General features: G+C 37.3%; 2 protein-coding genes and 1 long non-coding RNA gene across 4 annotated transcripts; 1 reads left to right on the top strand and 2 right to left on the bottom strand.

The window, feature by feature from the left end:
* The first annotated feature begins 4640 nt into the window (after window positions 1-4640).
* Window positions 4641-5804, top strand: LOC311095530. The gene is made up of 3 exons (XR_014608849.1): window positions 4641-4901; window positions 5021-5431; window positions 5485-5804. It is a non-coding gene; the product is annotated as an uncharacterized lncRNA (long non-coding RNA).
* A 1738-nt stretch (window positions 5805-7542) lies between these two features.
* Window positions 7543-11220, bottom strand: LOC311095507 (L-threonyl-[L-threonyl-carrier protein] 4-chlorinase). The gene is made up of 8 exons (XM_084134040.1): window positions 11173-11220; window positions 10990-11036; window positions 10409-10641; window positions 9058-9301; window positions 8883-8974; window positions 8666-8805; window positions 8082-8186; window positions 7543-7996 (listed from the first exon to the last, which is right to left on the bottom strand). The coding sequence occupies exons 3-8, from the start codon at window positions 10536-10538 to the stop codon at window positions 7913-7915; spliced, it is 795 nt and encodes a 264-aa protein (XP_083990166.1). The 5' UTR covers window positions 10539-10641; window positions 10990-11036; window positions 11173-11220; the 3' UTR covers window positions 7543-7912.
* An 807-nt stretch (window positions 11221-12027) lies between these two features.
* On the bottom strand, window positions 12028-24007 carry LOC311094601 (uncharacterized protein). 2 transcript variants are annotated; one of them, XM_084132657.1, is made up of 7 exons: window positions 23730-24007; window positions 19052-19202; window positions 17383-17526; window positions 16134-16265; window positions 15845-16042; window positions 14997-15122; window positions 12028-13095 (listed from the first exon to the last, which is right to left on the bottom strand). In XM_084132657.1, the coding sequence occupies exons 1-7, from the start codon at window positions 23819-23821 to the stop codon at window positions 12868-12870; spliced, it is 1071 nt and encodes a 356-aa protein (XP_083988783.1). In that variant the 5' UTR covers window positions 23822-24007; the 3' UTR covers window positions 12028-12867. The 2 variants fall into 2 exon arrangements, with proteins under 2 accessions (XP_083988783.1, XP_083988784.1); XM_084132658.1 differs by having other exon boundaries at window positions 15845-16039; window positions 23730-23956.
* Between the last annotated feature and the right edge of the window lie 1644 nt (window positions 24008-25651).

Here is a 25651-nt window from a genome sequence, read left to right as displayed (position 1 = left end):
CTTTTACATGTGTTAATTTCTTTGCATGATTTGGCATGTTTCATTGCATTATCACAAATACAATAATTAACTCCAAGCACAACTACCAATATGCGTACAAAATCTTTAACACATTTTTAATACTATTTGAATAAAGGATGAATCTGTACATTTTCCTTTGTCTCACTTTTGGCCACTACTGTATGGCAGTTCATTGACTTTCCAACTGATCTTCAAACCATGTGGCAAAAGCAAGCCACTATTATGAGGACTGCAAGCTTCCTCAAGTTGTTGGAGACATTGATGGCACTCATGTTTGCATCATCGCTCCAACTGCAAATGAGGAGAGGATTCCACAGCATCAATACTAATTCATGATAATTTTGCACAATATAAAATAAAATACATTTGAATATTAAAGTTTCAGTGTCTCAAATAAATGATTGGTGTCATGCTGCTGTGACCTCACTATTGGATCACTATTGGCTGATTCAGTGGTTGAGGGCGGCCATTTTGGGTTGACATTATTGTAGGCCTTAGTTCACAACACTTAAGGTCCACTTCAGTCAGCACTTAAGAATCAGTCTTAGACTTTTTTTATTTTTTTTTAGCGCTTTTAACAATGTAGATTGTTTCAAAGCAGCTTTACAGAGATAAACGTATAAATTAAGGTAACAGAGATTGTTTCGGCTTTATAGCGGTTCTTTAAGTTATTTTCCAGCTAAAGTTAGTTTTGATTGATTCGCTTCCGTCGCAACGATCATTTGTTATTAAATTAGGGGCCACTAAGACGACACCATTCTCTCTACACAGACTTTAAACGCGAACCTGTGATAAACGCTGATGCATTACATGCGCATTAAGAATGGGTTCTATAGTTATGTGCGTTTGAATATACGTGCGCAGGTTTGTAATTCCCTACAAACCAAGCCTAAACAAAGTACTGGGCTTTCCTTCTAAATTTTGATACAGAATTTTATTTTATTTTGTCACTTCGGGGTAGGTACGCGAAACGAATTTTCTGGCAACGCTTTATCTGTAGAGTGGTAAAGGGATCCTCCATAGGGAGAGACTAGTTGGCACTTCAGCACTGCGTTGTCATCGGGTCCAGGCGAAGGTCCTTCATCAGATCTGGATACGGCCTGGATCCGGCAGGCTGCGGGAAAACCTTGGGATAAACAAAGACACTAAAATTAGCGTAGATGCCATTCTTCTCATGGTGTAACGAGTACATCAGGATTTTCCGGCTGACCTAATCTATGCAGCCTAACATTGAATTATAGAAATCTATAATGTATTATGTGAATGCTAGGTCAAAGAGATGTGTCTTTAATCTGGCTTTGAACTGACAGAGTGTGTCTGCTTCCCGGACAATGTTAGAAAGACTATTCCAAAGTTTTGGTGCTAAATAGGAGAAGGATCTACCGCCAGCAGTCGATTTTGATATTCTAGGTATTATCAACTGGCCGGAATTTTGAGATCGCAATAGATGTGAAGGACTATAATGCGTTAAGAGCTCGCTCAAGTACTGCGGAGCTAAACCATTTAGTGCTTTGTTAGTAATCAGCAATATTTTAAAATTTATACGATGTTTAATAGGGAGCCAATGCAGTGTGGACAGAACCGGGCTAATATGGTCATACTTCCTGGTTCTGGTAAGAACTCGAGCTCCTGCGTTTTGGACCAGCTGTAGTTTGTTTACTTTGATGAAAGTTGCTTTTAGCTTCTTTATAAAAGTCCCCTACTCTACAATTTTTTTAACATTTAAGTCAAGGCTTAAGACTATTCTTTAAGAACATATCTGAGAAGTTTTATACATACGGGCATAGGCGGGTTTTCCCCCACTAAAAATAGCTTTAAAAACCATACTGTGTATTGTAAATAATAAATACTTAAAAAAAAAATGTGTACGTAGTAAAACAATAAAAAAGATTTTCAGAAACATTTTGAGTCCGTTGGGAGAGAGAAACAAGTTCTTCAGTAGTTGTGTAACTCCAGAAAGTCGGCTGTCAAGGCTATCTTATTCACTTTAATCATCGGATTAAGTGATTCTTTTCTCTTTAATACAGATGATGCTGTGTCATTAATAAATTAGTCATGAAAAAAAAATGAAAAAAAGATGATGAAATCCGATCTATTTTTCCATGAGTCTGCTATGTCAGCGATTATAATGTTACCTAGCTTGTTTGGTAGCTTGTTTAATACAGTAGCTTGTTGGATAGTAAGTCACCCACTACAACTAACACAGCGATAAGCCTATGTGTGAACTGATATTAGGCTAATATTGTAGATCTACCGTTGTGTTGGGATTTGCTCAATATGATGTTAAGTGGCAGATCAGTGGGCTTGTCTATCCCAGATGAAACCCAACAATACTATGTGGAGGACACAAGATAATTTAATAATTATAATGTGACTGCATGGTGAACCTATGAATCTAAAACATCTTGATGAGCCTTTGTGTTAGTAGTACAATTTTGGCTGTATTATTAGTGTCCCCTTAGTGTTTAGATGAAATGTACGCCCATGCGGGCCCATGTCTCTGTGTCTATAGAGGTTTCAAGACCAATAGTCCAGGCAAAGTAAGTCATTTTGGAGCCAAAAATAGAACTAATTGTAAAATAATTTTTTTCAGCTTAGATCATTTCTATGAGGTGTCCAGAACAACATACTAAAAGTCCTAAGAAATCCTAGTTGAGGAAATATGTTAAATTCTCATCAATCCGAGATGTGTGCCAATAAGGCCAGGCAACAATACACCCCAATGGGGCTATGTTTTCCTTTACTCCTATCAAAATGAAACTTTACACAATGAAAGTACCCATGAAAAGTACAAATTTTTGTATTACAAGTTTCTTTGAAAATGAATTTGAATATGCAAATGAGCTATACACTAATCGAATATAGGCTACCCAAAATACACCCACATAGGCTTAATTTCTTCCCTTACTCCTGCCACAATAAAACTTTACACAATGAAAGTCTACAAGTAAAGTAAAACATTTTGTATTAGAAGTTTCTTTGAAAATGAATTTGAATATGCAAATGAGCAATATACTAATCGAATATGCCCAAAATACACCCTAATGGACTTAGTTTTTCCTTTACTCCTATCACAATCAAACCTCACACAGTGAAAGTATACATGAAAAGTAACATTTTTGTTTTACAAGTTTCTTTGAAAAATCTATTTTAAATATGCAAATGAGCTCAACACTAGGCCTAATTGACTTATGGCCAAGAGTGCATAAAGTGGGAGAGGGGCCACACTATGCTTAAAGCAGAACTTGGTAACTTAATAAAACTGTCTAGAAATCATTTGGATGGTTAAACAACCTGTTCTGGTGATATTGGTGACTTTCCCCATTCCCCCCAGTGTTCCCAGGCGGAAAACCAACCTTGCAACTTGGGGACTACCGTCCCGGCAAGATAGAAATTGGAAGTCTCGTGAGAAGCGAGAACGAGAACGAGCGCGAAACACGAATTGCTTTACGGCAATTCAACATAAACACACACGCATGTATGATGTATTACCAGATTACCCACCTCGGTAGACATAGCTCCACACGATACAGTTGGCTTGCTCTGATCAAAACAAACGCACATGAGCAGCGGTAGAGAGGGGGAGGAGGCCGCCGGAAGTGAGTTTTTTTACGACCGTGTTGTGAAATATACGCCCCACAGCTGTAGGGGGAGCTTGTGGGGAAAACATGCGACAACAAAAGGGAAAATCAGCGAAGAAGTGACTAGAGTTCGCTAGAGTTGCCGAGTTCTGCTTTAAATATATTTTTATTTGCAAATAAAAATAAATATATATTTAAGCATAGTGCGGCCTCTCTCCCACTTTATGTATTCTAATTATCTAGGCCAGCACTCTTAAAGTTGACAAGTATACACATTGAGTGAAGCCTGCTCCTATCCACATTTACTTACGGCCAAGAAACCATAAAGTCACAAGTAGAAAAAACAAGGGCCAAATAATTAACACATTCATGTCCATTCAGTAAGTTAACCTATGCATAAACAGTCACTTGCCACACTTACCTGGGTTACTTGCCACAAAAAGACTTATATTGACCTTAAGAATTGATTGCACAATCTTGTCTCCAGGTTCTTTCTAAATTCTTTTTTTTTTTTTTTTTTTTGCGAACAAGCCATACCTAATGACATTCCCCCACAGATAACATCAGAAGAAATAGCCATCTTAGTCATTAGTAACGTGGTGAGATTAAATTTTGGGCTGGTAGATTTACAAATGATTGGTATTGTTGGTAAGATTACGAGATTACAGGCAGAAGTCATTCTTACCAACTAAACGATTCACTCTCACACAGGAGACAGATGAAAAACCGGATAGACACACTTTCCAGACATTCCAGCTCTTTAAAATAATTTTGCCAGACACCAAAACTGCTTCTCTTTTTGTAGTTAGCAAGTATTTCAGACCAGGCGGGCCACACATTAGACTTCCACCGTTTGTAAAGTAGCTTTGCAGTGTTATGAGAAGCTAGTGTGGCAGGTCTAATGAAATATATCCTGCCTGCAGGTGGCTGATTAATTCATTTGAGCTCGTCCTATCAGTGAGCTGTAATAGCGCATATAAACAAGCTGGTTAGAGTGTATGGTGTCATGAGGCACCGCCCCTTCCCGTGTCGTCATTCAGGTATGTTGGGTGTTGTGAGCTGGCCGATCAATGGCATACTGTAGCTAACATTAGCTTATTTTCAGGGCGACATGCAAGCTTTCGCGGCTGGCATTCGGCTGAGGTTGTACCCTTGATGGTCAAAGTATGGTTGTTTATACTTCATGCCCGGAATGCTTAGTTATTGCCGACGCGCACGCTGTCCACCTGATAGATGGGATGAGCCCACATGCATGTTGTCTGTCTGACTGAGTTGGTCCCTAGAGATCGCACCTAAAAGGTATGTAGTTTTAAATTTGCGCCTAGGTTAAATGGCAATCTGTTGAGAGAAACAGCTTTTATTAATGGTTAGCAGTTAAATCACAGAGTTTGTCTGATTGTTTATTTGTAAATTCGTAGATGTAGTACGGACCAATGGGTCGCATCTGCACCACCGATTAGTTTCCGTGCGGTTGACTGCGTGGGACTACTTCTGGAGGCGCTGTTGCTTTGCTGCTTTTGCTGTTGCTTTGATCCGCTGTGGACAAAGGACTGAAAACACTGTCCTCTGTGTTTATTTTAGTGTGTGTGCCTCCATGTGAGCCCTTTATTTCGGGGTTGTCTCTGTGTCTTGTGACACCAGGAAAGTTTTCTTTTCATTTGTATTAGTTTTTATTTTGTATTTTGACTCAGAATTTTGTAATATGTTTAATGTGAAACTGATCATCTCTACTCCAATTTCTGTCTCTTGGAGTGACAATTCTGAGTGTGTTTCAACAGTGACAATTCTGAGTGTGTTTCAACAGTGACAATTCTGAGTGTGTTTCAACAGTGACAATTCTGAGTGTGTTTCAACAGTGACAATTCTGAGTGTGTTTCAACAGTGACACTTCTGTTCCAGGAGCTGAGTGCACAAAGCAGGGGCGGATTGTTGGTGGTGGTCTCCCTCACGAGTGTGGTGTGCTGAGTGGTGTGAGTGTGTGTACTGGTGTGAGTGTATATGCACAGGCGTACGGAAAAGGTGACTTGTCGTGGAGGCCTTATGTGCCCTTATCCACTGCTCTGCCTCGGCTCCTGTCCTGCTGACTCAGGTCGCTCCATGTGTGCTCGTGGAACCACAAAATTGTCTACATTGAGTGCTGTTGATGTTTGTGCATTTTATATTGATTATTTATCTTTAATAAAACAAATTTATATTTTTGTACCCACGTCTCCTGCCGCCTTACTGTGGACGAACCTGTGTGTCCTTAAATAACAAACTATATTTTATTGTCCCTGGCAAGATTCCAGGGTGGCGTAGTCGTTAGCAGAGATCATTTTATGCTTGAAATCATTTCATCCCATCCTCGTGCCGCTACACTAGCAACAGCAATATCTAGGTTAGTTAAAGAAAAAAATAAAAAATAAAGAAAAAAACACCAAAAAGAAACCTCCCCTGTTGTTGCTACCTTGTCGTGGTGGGGAGGCTTGTGTGCCTCCGTGACCCTGAAGACTATACCGGCGAGGGTTATACCCCTGGCAGGTACTACCAAGCCAGGCAGTTTTCAGGTTAGAGGCCAGTCTAAAAGCAGCATTGCCATCATCCATTGGCAGTAGGATGATTGGATGAAGATTGGGCCGATGTATTTGTCATACATGAATGGTGTTTCTGCCTATGCAAATTAGGACATATTCAATAAGTGTGGCGTTCATGTGCATATTCAAATTCATTTCAAAAGAAACTTGTAATACAAAAAAAGTTACTTTTCATGTATACTTTTACTATGTAAAGTTTTATTGTGGCAGGAGTAAAGGAAAAAATTAAGCCTATGCGGGTGTATTTTGGGTATCCTATATTCGATTAGTGTATAGCTCATTTGCATATTCAAATTCATTTTCAAAGAAACTTGTAATACAAAAAATTTTACTTTTCATGGGTACTTTCATTGTGTAAAGTTTCATTTTGATAGGAGTAAAGGAAAAAAATAGCCCTATTGGGGTGTATTGTTGCCTGGCCTTCTCGGATTGATGAGAATTTAACATATTTCCTCAACTAGGATTTCTTAGGACTTTTAGTATGTTGTTCTGGACACCTCATAGAAATGATCTGAGCTGAAAAAAATTATTTTACAATTAGTCTGTCTTAAAACGCTGCTTTGCCTGGACTACAAGACTATAACAAGATCATGACTGCATATGTGACCCCAGACCACAAAACCAGTCTTACGGGTAAATTTCTTACATTGAGATTTATACATAATCTGAAAGCTGAATAAATAAGCTTTACATTTATGTATGGTTTGTTAGGATAGGACAAGATTTGGCCGAGATACAACTATTTGAAAATCTGGAATCTGAGGGTGCAAAAAAATCTAAATATTGAGAAAATCACCTTTAAAGTTGTCCATTTCTGTTGGCGATTTTGCTGCATCCACTCACAAAAATACATTTTTGATATATTTAAGGTAGGAAATTTACTAAATGTCTTCATGGATCATGATCTTTACTTAATATCACAATGTTTTGTTGGCTATTGCCACAAATATACCCATGTGACTTATGACTGGTTTTGTAGTGCAGGGTCACATATGTGGTATTGTTGCTGCTCTTTCCTTTCTCTTCTTTATTTTAAATATTTTGTAGTCTTTATTTTGTATCGGACTTACTAAACCCAGACCAAGGTTCAAATGACTTGGATTGGATCAACAGCCAAAGCAACACTGCCACTGGACACAGACCATTTGTATATACAGCCTGAACCAACATTAGCTTGCCAGATTCCACTTTCTATGTGATTAGTATTGGTAAAAACCTTAGCCATTACACTGTATGATTTTAATCAAATTTTACTGAGCGAGGCATCTGCTGGTCTGATACCACATGTGGAATACTTAAGTTTATGTGTTGTGATTTTTGACAAAGATTTGTTGAATATGTTGCAAATGACTTAAAACACCCAAAGGTAGTATTGAACAGTTTATTGAGCATTTCAGATCAGTTCTATGTTCAGAATTTGACAGTTCAGTTACAGGACATAGTTAAGAGTAGTTAATAAGATCATAGTTTAAAATCCCATGACACATGATTTCCGGAAAAGCCTGAAAGATACATACCCAAAGTTTGAATAATTGTAGTGCTATAACAAAGTAAATATTGCATAGAAAAATATTTAACTTTGTGCTTTGATTGTCAACTATTGTTAATATTATAAATAATAATAAATAAGAGCTAAAAATTCTATGTTTCATTCGAGGAGACACACACTGTTAGAGATGGATTAATTCCTATAGCCAAAGCACCCATGCCTTAAATAAAGAGTTCAGTATAAGTCGGTCACAGTTTGGAGGAGAAATGGTTGTATTTGTCAAATCCGCTGACCAGCACTGTGTCAGGAAAACTCCTGGGCCGCTCAGGGTCCTGTCAGGAAAGCACACATATTTATGATATTTACTGCTAAAATATCTATGACTACGTGATTTTGTAAACTGAGAGAGATTTTTACCTGGATTGGATAAGCACATGTAGGGACATATCGGATGACATAGCCACAGCGCCTCCTATTAGATGTGTTGGGATCGCTGGCATGAACCAGAAGTCCATCATGGACCTGTGTGGGAACAGAATTCAGACAATGAATGCTTGGAAAATGCTTAAATTAAACTCAGACATATTGACTGTGTCTGGGTTCTGGTTTCGTCTGCTTATATTTTATTTTTTGCTGTTCAAAACAGCTCATTTTTCTGCTTGATGTTGCAAACTGGTATTTCTTACGATGTTATTTTCAAAGTATTGTTGTAATTATAAACACACTGGTTTGGAGCGCGAACAGTTTTACTATTTACTGCTATTCTTCTATTTATTTACTTACAGCGGCTAATGAATCAGAAGGCTCACGTATTTGCAGAAAATGACAGTCTACTACTAATACTCTGGTGTTTACATGTAGTTGCAAATTATGGTTCTTAAAATGTCTAAAGTGGGCTATCGAAATTGACGGGTAGTGCACCTACATTCTGACACTGAATATTGTTTTTTCAGACATTAAAGAAATACCAGGGAAACATATAAATACATATTCACACTCACAGACATCTGACCAGCTTGAAGTGGGCATAAGAGGGCGTTCTCTGACTGCACCAGCTCCTCTGGGATCTCCTGATTGACACTCAGCATGTTCCCAGCTCGTTTTGATTGGTGATGGGGCAGAAGACCGGAGTGGTGACTACCTGTTGGATAAATAAGGACAATTTAGACACTTCCCATTACAAACCAGACATAGAGGCACATAGAGCAGTGCTTGTACCTGGAATAACTTGCAGTGCTCCATTGTCCTCAAGCGAGTCGTCAAAGGCAAGCCACACAGACAGAACGGGACCTCCATCAAAACCCCAGTACCTAAAGACCAAAACATGATGAAACCTGAGCCAATAGAAACCAAAAAAACCCAACACCATTAGATTATGTGGAATGGTGCTTACTTCATGTCCTGGTGCCAGGCCACAAACGGCATTGCTTCCATCTTATCACTGCTCAATTGGATAACGCCATTGCTTTCTGGCTTTCGCACTGGATATTTACAAATGAATCTGGAGTCAAGCAGGATGACGTCGGGCCCCAGAACTGCATTGACCACCTCAAGAAGCCGAGGGTGCTTGGCGAGGGCCATCACCCAGTCATGATCCTTGTGGATGTTATGAAGGCTGTAAGCAGTGTAATCTACACCTGTAAAAGAATACCTGGGTTATTTCAATTCCAAACCTCGAGTCCAAGCCAACAACAGGAATGCAGCAGATCCACTGAAGTCAAGTCAAGTCACCTTTATTTATACAGCGCTTTATACAATACAGATTGTTTCAAAGCAGCTTTACAGAGATAACAGGAAAATAATGCAACAGATTTTGTTTCTAGAAGAAAATAGCGTCACAGTCCAGCTTAAGTAAGTTCAGTGATGGTTCATTTTTGTTGTAAAAAAGTTATTAACAGAGGTGGACAGTAACAAAGTACATTTACTTGAGTACTGTACTTAAGTACACTTTTTGAGTATCTGTACTTTACTTGAGTATTATCTTTTCTGGAAACTTTTTACTTTAACTTCACTACATTTGAAAGACAAATATACTTTTTATTCCACTACATTTCTGTCAAGGTCCTTGAGTAGAAAGTAGTAACGTCAGTCAGGGGATGATTTTGGTTTGGAAATGAAAGTCGGGTTGACGTCAAAACCCAACGTCAGATTTACGCCAGAACCCGACGTCAGATTTACGCCAGAACCCGACGTCGGACAGACGTTGGATTTTGGTTGGAAATGAAAGTCGGGTTGACGTCAAAGCCAAAAAACTAAGCCAAGGGCACTATTTGAGGGAACAGCCATTTGGGTGTCCGAAACCATTGTGGACATTATTGAGTGCACTTATTCAATCTCATATTCAATCCCACTACTGGAACTGTGTTCTAGAAATAAATGTGATATTGATATGAGGGTAGGCAGGCATAGATTCAGAGGCATAGGTACTGTAAGTATTACATTCAACAATGCAACAATAATAAAACAATGCATTGACATTTACTTTTTACTTTTGATACTTAAGTACTTTTAAAAACGAGTACTTCTGTACTTTTACTTAAGTAAGAATCGGTCTTTACAACTTTTACTTGTAACGGAGTAATATTTGACCAGTAGTATCTGTACTTTCACTCAAGTAAGGAAGTTGTGTACTTTGTCCACCTCTGGTTATTAATTTAGTTAGTGTTAGATGTCATCGTCCAGCTCAGTTCATTTTTCTCATATAATGTTGTCAATGCAGTCAGATCAATAATACCGAACCTCACCATGCTTTCTCTCCAGCTCAGCGAAGGCATCCCGGGCCTGCTGGAGCTCTTCTGGACTCAGGATGGGAAGAGCCGACAGATACCCCTGCTGCTCGTACAGGGCCCGAATCTCAGCCGCGTCTCTGTTCATGTCTGAAACTTCCACTTGTCTGCTTAGTCTCTAGCTTTCTCAAGAGCTTGGCTTAATCTCAGCTGTGCAAACTCCACAGGGAGAGAGAACCTGTTTTTATAACCTGTGGTACAGAGAGAGAGAAAGATGGAAATTAAACTTTGGGTCCATGCTCAGTCTGGCATTTCCTTTTTTGACTTCTGAAAACCTCCTTGTCTTGGCCTTACACCACCTCATTTATTCATGGCAAATTTATTCAGGGTTATTTACGCAGGGACAGAGAGTCCTATGGTGCCTGGAAGCAATGGTCCATGAGCAATTAAATGGGGAGAACAACTTACTCTTAAGCATATAAGGGTGGAGGTGAGTCACAGTTAGCAGTTAAATGCTGCCATCTATTTAGCCATCTGTCTAGTGCACTCATTTTCAGTGCTAAAGTTCACTGAGTTTGGCAACAACAAGAAACACGCACCTGAGTCTGGAAGCTGTTGGTTTCTTTCTGCTGAGTCTTGGTGCAAGCTGCAAAGATGAAAATAATAATAATAATAATAAAAATTACAAAAAAGCAAACAAACACACACTCAAACGTATTAAACAATTGAAAAAGTACAGAAAATTGTATAACAGCCACGCATGAAATAAAGATCAGCAATACCTGCTGCTTCTCTGCTGTTCAGGCTGTTTCTTCCTGAGGTGTTTGTGCTCTTTACCTTAAAGCTGTGAATATTTATAATCATTTGAGAATCAGGCTCCTCCTCCATTACAACATCATACATACCTGTTAAGATTCCAGGGAAGAAAAGAGAGGAAATTTTTTAACATACTTTTTTTAAATATCATAGGGTGTGTAAACATTGAATACAATATATGTTGCAATTATGTTTTACTGATGATGCTGGGAATTTCAAGGCACTCCAAAAATAGCATTTCCTTTTGTGAGTAATTCTTTGTGTATCTGTCACTGGATATTACTTACTCACCAAAACACAATGGGAAACTGACATCTCTCAGCGCGTGCTGAACGTGAGCTTGTCACCTATTGGTCAACATCGTGGTAAAGCGCAATCATTTATTCAAAAACACTTAGAGGCTATACATCCCATACCCATAGGTATTTACTAAATATTGTACTATATATGAAACTATTTACATAGTTTTTATCCATTCAAATCCATCCTTACATCCCCTGACTTTGTCTAAAGGTGAACAAAATAATGGCTTAATTTTTATTAAAATAAAAAAGATTTCTACTTCTAAAGATTTCTAATAAAAAAAAGTCCATTTTATTACATGTGTGACATTTATAGCATTTGCTGTTTTGTTTTTTCTCTCTAAAAATTATGTGCAACTTATTTCAATAAGTTTTTAAATAAATTGCTGTTTACAGAGGAAACAATAGAACAAACTATCTAGCAATGATGACAAGGTCATTCTTTTTTTAATATTCCTATATATATATATATATATATATAAACGTGTGTTGTCTTAATTTGGGGAGTACAATCATCTATATTGTTAATGTGTATTTTATTGAAACAATGTAGTTGAACATTTCAAAGCAATTATAAGGGACACATTTAATTGGTTATAATCTTACAAAACACAAACAAACAAACAATAACAATGCCTGACCTATATAACATTGGATGGGCATTATTGAGAGACAACCACATTTAAATTAAATTAATCATCATTCATATCCTGTTTTCTTTTTCATTATATATTTACTATTCTACAATTTTAACTTTTTAATTTCATCGTTATAATCTATTTTAATTGATATTTCTATCCTAGTGTCAATTGCTCTTGAACTGCATTGATTCGTTCAGGAAACATGCTCTCTAAATAAAGTTTTATTGATTGACACAACTGAGCAAATATCCTGGAAAAATCTGTTGTCATTAAGAATGAGGTCATTACTCAAGAAATTCCAATGGCCTCGGGTTTCCGTAAAGTCAAAGTGCAAAAACATCTGAAGTTGTTTCCTTTTAGTAATGTATTAAGAAAAGGTCCATTTGCTGACATATTAACAAAAAAAAAAAAAAAAAAAAACCCAAAACAAATAGGCTTATAAAGATTACAATATTTAATGTCTGACATGGATTGTTTGAGTTTCATGTGTTCAGCCATTGAACTGGTTCAGATTGTCTCATATTAAAACTATAACAGTTTCCATACAGTCATTGTACAAACACAATCCTTTCAAGGATATAAAAGAATAATACAATAAAGAATAATGATAAAAAAACCTCAAATATATATATATATATTAGCAGTCAAAAGGGACCTAAAGATAGAAAATAGCTTGTTTTCCCTTTCTTTAATCTGATGAATGAAAGCGTGTCAGCGTTCAGGGGAAGTCCAGCTGGCCGTGATGTTCACAGTGTTTGGGACAAACGTATCCCCCCCGCTGATCTTCTCGGTTCTTCCTCCTGTCGGTCCTGGGCCGGTCCTGCTCGTTGTTGCAGCGATGCACCAGAACCGGGTCTTTCTCGACTGGAGATTTCTTCATCAGCAGTCTCTGGAGAATCTGTTTGTCTGAGCGTTCCTTGTGAAAATCATCCTCATACACCTTTAGCTAAGGAAAAAAGAACAAATTAAGATTAAAAAAACATTAGATGTCGGTTTGATTGTGCCTTTCATACATTGTAAATGTGTAGTTGTTAGTTACCGTTTCTGTAATTGCATTACAGACTATAATGACAGTATTGTAGTTCACATGCAGAAATGAAATGGTAAACAATGGTTCAACTAATATTAATGTTCACATCAACCCATTAAAACTTGATAAGATAATTATCTGCATTCCTGTTAAGTAAGACTCTCATGTTTTATGACATATTCAACATCAGGACACCATGACGTCATAATTTGTTTCACTGGAAACTACTGATCATTTCCTTTTGCATAAGATTCTTTGTTCATGTAACAGTTACTTCAAAATCACAATGGAAATCTTTGACGGAAGTCTGATGAACTTGATCTACAGGTGACAACATCATGATAAAGGTTCATTGTCTTATAGAAACACTTAGATTCAATCTGTCCTTACTGTTTTACAAAAATGGCTTAAATAGAAAATATTAATTTATATTTTTGTCATCAACTAAGTGAATTGAGTGTCTAATATTCTGCTTATGCATCCAATAGGTAAATGTGATTTCACTAAGAAATTGATCCATCATGTTGATCCTGCAACAACATTCCAATCAACCAATCAGATTTGAGAGATGGGTTTACAGTTAATGTCAAGTTTAGCCTTACAACCAGGGTTAGGTACTTCTACAGGAGTGTTACTCACCTATCATTTCCCTCTGATTTATGGTATAAGTTATGGTTATGGTTAGGTTTAGGGGTAGGGACAGGTTTAGGACATGTAATGCTGTGTCAGGATCAGCAGAAGATGTCTTACTTGGCAAAATCATAAATGCAATAATCTATTGCATAAGGCAACAGACGCAGGTAAGTGTAACACAAGCAAATTGCCATCTGCCATTGGTCAGTCAAACATTCTACAATTAGTTAATGTGAACTAACAATGAGCAAAACATTTGATACAGTATTTATTAGGGGTGTAACAATATATTGTGTCACAATATATCGTAATACAAAAATTCAACAATATATATTGTGTATAGTTCATCCAAAATAAAAATTCAAGTTTACAGCGTTTTAGTGTCAGCACTACATTATACTATAATGTTGAATATAATATATAATAATGCAATGGGAGAATATTTGTGGGTCCTGATAATGCCAAATGTCTGATGTTACCAGTAAAAAGTGGCCTACATTATTTTAAATATTTCCACTATATTCAGAGGTAAAGCATGTTTGTTTTAAAACAATTCTGTATTTTCAGCTTCAGAATCCTAAATATTTTTATTCTGGTGTCTCTATTGTCCTGTGCATTGGGTTTCCAGCACAAAGATCAAGCCTATTCATTTACACACACAATGTACTGTAAAAAAATATATAAAAAAATTCTTGGAGTATCGCAATAATATCATATTGTCAGTTCAGAAACGTGATATGTATCCAATCGTGACATGAGAGTATCGTTACACCCCTAGTATTTATTAATCTTTGTCAATGTTAGTCATATTCATTGTTAGTTCACGTTAGCCTAGGATCATTAAATAATATTAACAGACATGATTTTTGATTTTAATAATGTATTAAATGCTGAAATTAACAGGAACTAAGATTAATAAATGCTATAGAAGTTTTTTCATTGTTAGGTAAATTCACTAATGTAGTTGGTTAATAAATGAAACTTTACTGTTAAATGATTCAGTAGCTGACATGTCAGACTGCTAAAACTGTTTGTAGGCTGGAGGAATCAGCCAACAAACAGAGGAAGATCAGTGTGTGTGCCACAGGAGATCGTGATTAGCTGGTAACATCTGCCCCCCAGTGGTGGACATCTGCATGACAGACGGTTGAACTGGCGGGGATGATGTCCAGTCCTGTGCTCACCTGCTCCTGCAACAGCGCCATCTGCTGACGCATGTCCCCCTCTCTGCGCCGCAGTCTCTTGTTCTCCTGCAGCATGCGCTCATGGTCCTTCTGCTCCGTCTTATATTCAGCCTCATATATTTTAGTCTGTGGATGGGAAACATTATTGAGATTTGACCGTGCTTATTCACATTTGACTGTGAAACCTGTAACACTTTAATCTCCACCTGTCTGTTTAAAATGTAATCTCTGTTTTTATAAAGAAACAAACATTTAAATAACGATAAGCAGTTCATATTTCACCCCAAATTTAAAGGTTGATTTTTTTAGATTGGATTTTTAATTTTAGGACCATTAGAGGTTCTTTTTTTTTTCTTTTTTTTATCATTTGCTTTACTGTAATGCAAAAAAAAAAAAAAAAAAAAGAATAATAAAATTAATATTCAACATTGTTAAAATCATGTTCAAATATGAATATCAAATATGATCTATCAGGCTTTTGAAGAACGCTTTTTGTGCATGTCTCATTTATCATTTATATCATTTATCTGTCATTTATCATTTGTCATTTATCATTTATCTATTTTATTGCACTGCATTATATGTTTTGCACGCCAGAATTAAATACATATTATTGAAAGATAGAGTTAAAACGTATACTGCTATACTGTTATGAAGATGAGAATTTCATCTTTCTTTTTGAAAATATAAAGATCAGCAACTGCACCAAATTGCATATTTTCACTCAGTTTGGGCATCCGAATAAAACTGAGATGTCCATATTCTCCTACATCATTCGTCATAAAACTACAGGCCTATTTAAAACTGTGTTGGTTGTTTTTGGATGTAATGATCACATGTGAACTCACTTGACACCGCAGCACCTCCAGCTGTTCTTTCAGATCCTGAACCTCTCTCACCGGGTCAGACCGGATCTCCATTCCCATAGCAGCCAGTCTGAGGCTCGACTTTGTGCCTGGTGACACAGTAGACCGCACATCCAGCGACGGTTTAGAGGACCGCTGGAGTAGCTGAGCGTCTGAGGTGCCACTCATATCTGGGGTCTTCTAACAGAGAAAAAGTCAATCAAAATGTTAAAAGATAGACATGTATTATAGCTACTGTAAATCTCTGGTCTGACTGATTCTGGAAGCTGACCTGTGTCCCTCCAGTCCACTGATGAAGATCTGTTTGGTGCAGTCGGCTCTCCAGCAGTCGGATATACTCCTGGAGATGCTGGTTTTTCTTCAGTTCCTGCATCAGTGTTTGTTCATAATATTCCCCCTTATTCTACACACACATAACAGAAAAAAGTGTCAGTGTCTGCTCATGTATCTACTTCTGAATTACAGCAAAACATCAATCACACCATAAGCATTCCATGAAAATGTTAAAAAAAATATATATATTTTTTATTTTTTATTATGTGATATGTAATCACCCCTCAGGCAGCCAACATCTCAGGTATTAAGTTACTTGTAATTGACAAGTCTTCCCAATATGACTTACAATTACCAACACTTGGCTAACCACCAGTGCAACCAAACAACCCTCTTCAGATTACAGCTGTTCACCGGTAGACCACAGGGAGCTCGAGTTCATCCAGCTGTTCATAAATCTACACTTGAATGTCTTCATCTGTGTGTTATAGGGCATTAGTGTGCTGGAGTATGGGAGATTCATACGGGATCAGAGTGAGTCTGCAAGATCCTCATATTCCTGGCTCTCGACCATGCCGAGCGTTTAAACGAACTAATTACTCCAAACAACATATTATGACCTGAAGCCATCCTTTGGCTTTCTTCAAATATAAAGCGGTCCAGATGTAATAAATCGGGTGAGAGATGACTCGCCACACATATTGCTTTTCCAATCACTTAAAGAAGCAGGGTTTGTGCAGCAGGGATTAAAATTAAAATTAAAATAACCCCCTCTAATTCTTGCGGAGACATCTATTCTCTTCTCTTCTCTTCTCTGATAACGTGTTTACTGGCGTGAGGGCGGGGCAACCTGTCACTCACATGAGATCCACCAATAGCAATCCACCACCATCCAATCAGTTCCCATTGGACAAAATCGATTCCTATCCTACAATCTTTGAGAAGATGATTGCAACTTCTGTTTCATGCTGACTTTAAGAGTCAGGAAATGTAAAAATAGCTTCACAAGATAACATACTCACTGGTAATGTGGTATGAAGGACTTGTCCAACCAGTGGTGTGAGTTCAGGGCAGGATTGCCTGTTTGCCCAACCACTGGCAAATGGGATGTTAATAGGTAAACTCAATATACTCAACAATATTTACTTTTCTGTTTAGTGACAACAATGATGCTAAAATTACACACTTAGCTTTAAACGCACCTCTGCCATAAGAATTTGTGAGTGTGTGTGTGTCTGCCCACGTACCTGTTCATGTTCTACTTTGAACAGCAGTCTGCGGTTGACCTGTTTGAGGGCGGTGTTTTCCTCCCCGAGAGCCGCCACACGCTGCTGGAGGCCCTCACTTGTGCTGTGGTAGATATGATCCCACTCCTCGTTCAGTTTCATCAGCTGACACACACACACACACACACACACACGATGGGTTTCCATGTTTTATAGGGACTTTCCTTTAAAATAATGATTTTTACACTGTACAAACTGTATATTCTATCCCCTAACCCTAAACCTACCCATCACAGAAAACTTTCTACATTTTCAAAAAAAAAATCACTTTATTTTATTTTGATTTATAAGCTTTTCTTGAATTGTGGTATTGCCATCCTTGGTATTGGTATTGTCCATAACTTAGGGTTTACTAGGACCACACACACACACACACACACATATTGACTTTCATATCATTGTGGGGAGTTTATGTTGACTTCTATTGTTAATTGCTTTGTAATTGTATTTGCTGTATCCTAACCCTATACTAACCCTAAACCCCTGCAGAAACCATAGGGGCCATTGTCTACTTGTTTTTACTATCATTGTAATGACATTTGATCCCCCCAAACACAGCAAAATCTGACTCACCTACAGCCAAAACACTTGTATAGAGCTAAAATTATGAGTCCCATTAAGTGTCTTCATTATGTACTAAAATTTTAATGAATCATTTGATACAATGCACTTATTGCGTAAATGCATGTTTTTACTTATATTTCAATATACCTGCATGTAATTACAGCTGTATTTAATTTCTGTAATTACATCTATAATTACACTGTTGCCTTTCCCTTACACCTTAACCCACCCTTAAACCTACTCATACCACCAAACCTGTCCTAACCTTCCCTGTATCCCACCTTAATAGCACAATTGTTTTACAATACAATATATCAACACAATAAAAACATTGCACCAAACATTCATTTGTTTATTAATGTATTTATTTGCTTGTTTCCACCACATAATAAAAGAAATTGAAAGATAATTCTGACTTTTTATCTCGCAATTCTGTCTTTTTTTTTTCTTCTCACAATTGCGAGTCACAAAGTCAGAATTGCTTGATATAAACTCGCAATTCTAAAATAAAAAAAGGAAATTGTGACTTTTCCTCACAATTATGACTTTTTTTCTCACAATTGCGAGTTTATATCTCGAAATTCTGACTTTATAACATGCAATTGCCAGTTCATGTCTCGCAATTCTGGAAAAAAAAATCTGATTTTTTATTTTTTTATTCTGTGGCTGAAACAAGCTTCATATATTTTTATGTAAATACCTAGTAGTTAAAGACACTTAATATAAAGTGGGACCACACTGGATCCGCAAAAATGAAAGGCACCTTACTTCTTGACATAAAAATAGTTTAAAAATAATATTATAATAGGAATTCAATATATAGGGCACTTAATAAAAAATAAAAATAAAAAGTTTAACATGCAAATGAAAATGATATCTAAATGAATAAATATCTAAATGAAAATATCTAAATGAATATCAAATTCATGTTCTGAGCTTTCGTAATTGAAAGAATTTTTTTTTTTTTTTTCATTTTATGGTGAATTTCAGATAATTATACATCAGGTACACTATATACTAGTGGATTATGAAAATTTAGTTTTAGGGTCATGGTGTTTTATTCTACCTCTTTGTTGAGTCTCCGCAGTTCAGTGTTTTTGTTGAGGAGCTGAAGCTTCTCTTCATCAGAGGAGGTGATTGACATGCTCTCTGTGATGAGGGTTATCTGCTCCTCCCCGGAGAGAAGAGACTCTTCCTGTGCCACATCCTCCACCTGCCTACAACGCATGCAAACACCCACACATTAGTTTTTTTTTTTTTTTTTAGATCTCTCACATTATTATTATTATTATTATTATTATTATTATAAATAATATATAAATATATTATCATGGCGAGCAAACAGCAATTTAGATCTTGTGTTCTTCCCTGCCCACGCAACATCACAGGTAGGGATACACATGATTTATGTGTTGTTTGTCTAGGAGGGGATGTTGTTTGTCATGGGGGATCGCAAATGGATCTAACAAAGGGGTTAGAGACGGACCTGGCCTTTTCTCTGCCCTCATCTAGATCCATTGCCTTTTCTCAGGGTTCAGAAGCACGCGCTGCGCTTTTTTCCGCCCTGAGTGAGGCAGCGTGCTACAACTATCCAGCTCTGAGGAGTTGGATGTTGTAAGCATTGAGGCAGGAGATATTGAGCAGCCCCAAACATCTAAATCCAGCTCCTCACACCGTGCCGCACAAAAGCAGAGCGTCGCTACCCAAACTCCCCCTCCAGACAGAAGGGGGATTGGTGAGGCGCTGTAAACCCCAGCCTTCGCAGGGTAAGACGGATCTGAGGACCGTCATCATCACCAAGAAGGGTGCGGGAAAGAGGTCCTGACGCCAGATCTCTGAGGGTAGTCACCTCTGGGGAGAAGGGGTCAATGCCTCATTATAGTTTAGTTTAGTATATTTATATATAGAGCACAATAAAACAATTGTCAGTCTCTCAAATGAGGTTGTTGAGACCATTCTTCACTCCAGAGCTCCTTCCACAAGGGAACTGTATACCCTAAAGTGGAGAATGTTCACTTCTTGGTGCAGTGGTCATCAGCTGGACCTAGTTAAGTCCCCGCTGTTGGTACAGCGCTGGAGTTCCTGCAAGAGCGATTTACTGCAGGGTTATCTCTGTCCACTTCAAAGGTTTATGTGGGGGCCACAGCTGTTTACCACATTTCTTTGTGTGGACTGTCTTTAGGGAGAGACTCTTTGGAAACACGTTTCCTCCGTGGCACATTGAGGCTGAGGCCTGCAGTACCCACTGGGGAACTGGCTGGGGATCTGGCCATGGTGCTCCAAGGCTGGTCCCTTGCTCCCTTCGAGCCTATTGAAGAGTTTCCAGTCAAGTTCCTGACTCTTAAAGCATTGATCCTCCTTGCCATTACATCTCTTAAAAGAATAGGAGATCTGCAAGCCCTGTGGTTTGCCCCTTCGTGCTTGGAATTTGCACCCGGCATGATGAAGGCTTTTGATTGGGGTTGTGATTGGGCCAGCCCAGTGTCAATCAAGAAAAGAACCAATGGGCCGCTGATCTACATGTTTCATGAAAAATGTTAAAAAAAACTAACGCTGACTTTTTTTTTTGACCAATGCATTACAACGGCACTAACCCAGCGCCGCCAATTAAGCAAAACAAAACAAAACAAAACGAATGGGCCGCTGATGTACGATTTTTAAGGGCCTTTAAGACAAAGACAAAAAAAAAATAGCCTATTAGATGTATCGGCCCAAAAAGCACGTCGGCCCACCGGGAATCTCCTAGCCTACATGCATGGACGTCACACTTTAAATCCTACCTGTTGCCTTTCACCATCCACTTATTTAGCTGCTGGCGCATCAATTGACATGCCATCTCCTTTTCCCTCTTTCTTTTTCTATTTTTAGTCCCGACAGCTTTTTTGCTTTATCCATCTTTTTCGACTCGTACCTGCCCGCTCAGCGCTCACGGCGCCCCCGCCTGCTCGCGATATTATCCCCCCTCTCTATGTCAAAATTCTATGATGGAATCTTATGAATATCCTACTCTAGCCTGTTAGTTCTCTAAAAAGTTATATAACATTGAGGAAATGCAGAAATTATTTAGAAACGCACAACAGCAGCTACGTATAGATTTTTTTTTTTTTAATTTACCATCGCTTTGGCGCCCCCCTGGTGCTGCACCCCATGCGCCGCATATAACGCATACCCACTTTTTGCACCACTGCTCCTGCGTGCCTATCACCGACTTACTTCAGCCTCTTAGAAGCTGTCTTTGCACTGTTTGGGCATGCTTTATAGTTTCCCGGTTCATGACGTCACCTGCCTCTGAAATCACGTCACACCATTGGACTGATTTCAATCAAAGCATTCCCACAGCGTCAGTCGATGCAGCGTCTCGTTCCCTCTACAGGGAACCAAGGTTACAGTCGTAACCGAGGCGTTTTCTCTACAAGATTCCTGTAATGCAGTTTTTTTTTTTTCTAGACTAACTCTAACCCTGCTGTTGATATGTTTATTCTAGTAAATAAAACATTATTTAAACCCTTTATGAAGTTAATTTCCTCATGGGGATATTTGTACATCAAAAGCTTGTCAGATTTTTCTATTCTCCACAATTTATTTATAAATTAAATGCATTTTAATAGATAATGAGAAGTTAAATAGACAACGTATTAAAGCTACTTTTTTTCTTGAAATATTTATCATTTGAATTTTTTTTAATATATATTTTTTTACAGCCTTAGGGATTAACACTGCTGTTATTGCTGCTGTGGTGAAACAGTAATGGGCAGATGGACTCTGAGAATCTGAATCAGCTCAAATAAAGTCATGGGTGTTATGCAAATGTCCCCATATTTCATTTCAGTCTCATGATGAATGACTCATGCTAAACTTTGACAAAGTATGAACTAATAAAAGTTAGACAAACACATCACCAATGCCCATAAAAAGAAAATGACTAAAAGCTTTGGGAAATTTGAGCTAGGATGGGTTTCTGTTTCTATTCTCCCTTTTTGTGAGACTGGGTTTTTATTTTCTCTCAGGACATCAAACAAATATAACAAAATTAAAGTTAACAGTTACGCTAATGCCAAGTCAGTTCATTATATTAACATTTATGTGCGGTGTGGCCCTTGTCATGTAAAGTGACTGTTTAAACTAAAGGTCAACATGTCCACCCTTGTGATGCTGTATTGGTGAAACTGTCACTAAAACCCTATTTGGATGGGATTAGTTTAACATTTAGAGGTGGGTAAAGTAACTATTATCAGAGCTTCTCAGTGATTTTAGTCAAGTCCGAATGTGCCATCTCAGTAATCATTACGGGCAATGTCAGTAAAGATTACAGTGATCACTTTTACCTTCTGTAAAAATGTCCAGAAAAATTACCTCAGGTAATACTAATCACATGCGAATAGACCCGCTGTAAATATGTATGTAAATATTCCGTCATTTTCTGTTTAAAAGTAGTTATCCGGGGTTTTTTCAAGTATGTAGGCGCTTGAAAAAGCATTCAGTGCTATGTAAGTGTAAGTGCCTATTACTAACATAATCCAACCTGAATTTAATTGATACATCGTTTGACGGGACTTATCATTTATATATATATATATATATATATATATATATATATATATATATATATTTATATATATATATATATATATATATATATATATATATAAACATAGGTTATATGTGTTTGCGCACATGATATCAGGAAGCGACGACAGGAAGGTGACGGCAGTGTGTAAATCGAGTTAAGTTTTACTGAGATATCTTATCCTGTGCAAATTGGCCTGTGCCATTATTATTATAGACGCCCTGTACTCCATCTACCCTTGTAAACTAACACCGTCCGAATAGGGCTTAAGACGTCATTTATATGTGATTACAGTGCAGAGAATTATTGTGTCTCCTGAGAGATTGCCAAAATCGGAGGAGATTATCGCAGGAGGTTATGTACACTAACAAAAAAAGTACTTTTGAGTATCAAATACATGAATATCTCACCTAAACATATCATTCTTTATAATATTCCAAGGATCACATACCGTACTATCGTACAAAATAACCCATTTTACACTCTTAAAATTATAGGTTCCAATAGGAAATTTTCACAGCAATGCCATAGAAGAACCATTTTTACATACCATTTCAGTGAATAGTTCTTTAAAAAAAAAAAAAAGTCTTTCTTACTGTGAAGATAATCTATAAATGAAGCGTTCAGATGCAAAAGCCTCTAAGTGCCATCTGGAATTTTCTTCTAGAATGATAATTTTTTATCAAGCTTGTATATTTAAATTCAGTAATTTCACTTAAATGGCAATGAAAATTACCTATTAATTGTCATTTAAGTGAAATTACTGAACTTAAATATACAAGCTTGATATAAATGATCATTCTAGAAGAAAATTTCAGATGACACTTAGAGGCTTTTGCATCTGAACTCTTCAAATATAGATAATAATTCTATAGATAATCAATAATCTATAGAATGTTTTTCGACAATAAAAAACAATTAGGAATAAAAACTTCCCATGGATGTTAAAGGTTCTTCATAGAACCATCAATGCCAATAAAGCCCCATTTTAATGAGTGTAATGGCAAAAAGAGTCCCTACTTCCTGTTTACAGTTTTCTTCTGACAAACTGGTTGCACTTTATCCGATTTCAGAGGCCTGTACACACACACATACACCTTATAACTCCTTATAACTCCTGATGAAGTACATTTAATCTGCAAATTTAAATGCTGAAAGTCAGTAAAATAATACCCACTCAGACTGAAGATCATTCTCCTCCTCAGGTAAAGAGCGCTCTTTGCTTGAAGAGTCCTCTTCTGACAGTGAAGACTGTGAACTTCCTTCCATGACCCTTTAAAATCTGAATCCAACTGATTAATAGCTGTAGTTCTAATCCTCTTGTCGTCTTTTACTCCTAAATCCAAGTGATGTAAAGTGTACAGCCTAAAGGCAGTGTGGTAGCGTAATGTTATTCACTGGAGGGGAAGTTCAAATTTAAACCCCCTCATTGACATGCAAGACATCACAGAATAGGAAGTAATGCTCAGCATGACGCAATAATAAACAATCATATGTCAAAACTGAACGATCTTTACAAACTAATAACAATATAATGGGAATAATTAATTTAGCCAAATATGTAACGCTATTGTGTGACTTATTATTTGAAAGGGTGATTTTATGTCTTTGTAATGGTTACTAGATTGAGATACAAAATAAGGAAGTGATTTGCTGGTAGGCTGCAGGGAATTTCCACTTCAGTATCATCTGTTTTCTGTGGGCTTTCTGAAAAAAGACAGCTAAAAGCAGCACGGTTAAAAGCCAAACCACAATGTCTCCCTGTTAACACATGAGTGAAAGGACATTGGGGGGTTATTTTCAACTCCCAGGATGTCTGTTTAATTGTAGCCTGCTGTAAACAAATGTACCATGGTAACCATATTTTCCATCAAATTTCCAGTTACAAGAGTTGTTGTTACTACTGCAATAGATAGTTGTAAATTTATATGGATTTAATATTATTACTTTTCATGAAAGTACTGGGAAATATTAAGTTCAATGGTGGATGATGTTCCCTGTGACAATTTACAGTTTCATTGTACTAACCGAAACTGTAGTATTTAGTGGAAGAAAAATTTCTTGTGAATTTGTTTTCTTAAAACAAAATAATCAGTAATTTTGCAGATCATGCAGACTTTTTACAGCTGGAACACTATTTACACTGACACCATGTTTACACGTTGAGTGGTGCGACTACATTGTAAACTAAATGTGTGTTGTACTTTTGTTGTTTTATTTTTTACAAATTGTAGGTACAGTATAAATAGTAGGAAGTGTGCTAGTGTTTCATTCTGAACATTGCAGGTGTGATATCAGAGATGGATTACCACAGTGGCCACATTTACCCTTCCAACGGTCATGATTACTCCATTCATATATGACGACTTGCCAGTCAGTGTATTGCTGAGGTCTAGCATTAGTTAGAGCATTAACTCTAGTCAGCTATGGCTGAAGAGAGTGATTTAGCAATGGCTTTATTGACCCAATGCATCAGGACCAAGGACAAAATGTGCTCTGAAATGTAATGTCCTCCCTTCGCTTTGAAACAGAACATTCGTGAAGGACAATGATGATTAACTATGACCTGGTGCTACATCAGCATAAAAAAAACTCATTCAGAAAAATCAGAAGGCACTATGGTTTGATGATAAATGCAAAGAAATAGAACAAACAAATTTAAAATAATAAAATTCACAATCTTGGACAGCAAAACGTAGTGTCATCCATGGGAAAATATTGTCCTTGCATTTAATTATTTATTAATTGGTTTCAGTTGGGTTTTTGGATATGTGGGTCAATTTGGTTGCTTCATAACTTTCATGAATAATAATATAGAAAGAAGATTGTTACATGTTCTAAACATGTGAGTGTCACAGATCTGTAATGAGGACCCAAAAGCAGAAAGATACAGAATCCAATCAAGTCAAGTCAAGTCATCTTCATTTATATAGCGCTTTTAACAATGTAGATTGTTTCAAAGCAGCTTTACAGAGATAAGCGTATAATTTAAGGCAGGGATAGGCAACTCCGGTCCTGGAGGGCCACTGTCCTGCAGAGTTTAGCTTCAACCCTAATTAAACACACCTGAACAAGGCAATCAGTGTTTTCAGGATTACT

The sequence above is a fragment of the Abramis brama genome (assembly GCF_963993115.1).
Source record: "Abramis brama genome assembly, chromosome: 13".
Classification (NCBI taxonomy): Eukaryota; Metazoa; Chordata; class Actinopteri; order Cypriniformes; family Leuciscidae; genus Abramis; species Abramis brama.
Note: the sequence above shows the minus strand (reverse complement) of the source record. Positions and strands in the feature narration are given on the sequence as shown.

Excerpts from the sequence above, each read along its gene's own strand:
- LOC311095507 (XM_084134040.1), bottom strand. The coding sequence starts at position 10,538 with ATGAACAGAGACGCGGCTGAGATTCGGGCCCTGTACGAGCAGCAGGGG. Across the intron at positions 8,975-9,057 it reads GCCTGGCACCAGGACATGAA|GTACTGGGGTTTTGATGGAG; the intron begins GTAAGCACCATT and ends TTTGGTCTTTAG. Across the intron at positions 8,806-8,882 it reads AGCACTGCAAGTTATTCCAG|GTAGTCACCACTCCGGTCTT; the intron begins GTACAAGCACTG and ends TTTATCCAACAG.
- LOC311094601 (XM_084132657.1), bottom strand. The coding sequence starts at position 23,821 with ATGGAAGGAAGTTCACAGTCTTCACTGTCAGAAGAGGACTCTTCAAGC. Across the intron at positions 15,123-15,844 it reads TGGAGGTGCTGCGGTGTCAA|ACTAAAATATATGAGGCTGA; the intron begins GTGAGTTCACAT and ends TCCCATCCACAG. Across the intron at positions 13,096-14,996 it reads TGGCGCTGTTGCAGGAGCAG|CTAAAGGTGTATGAGGATGA; the intron begins GTGAGCACAGGA and ends TTTTTTCCTTAG.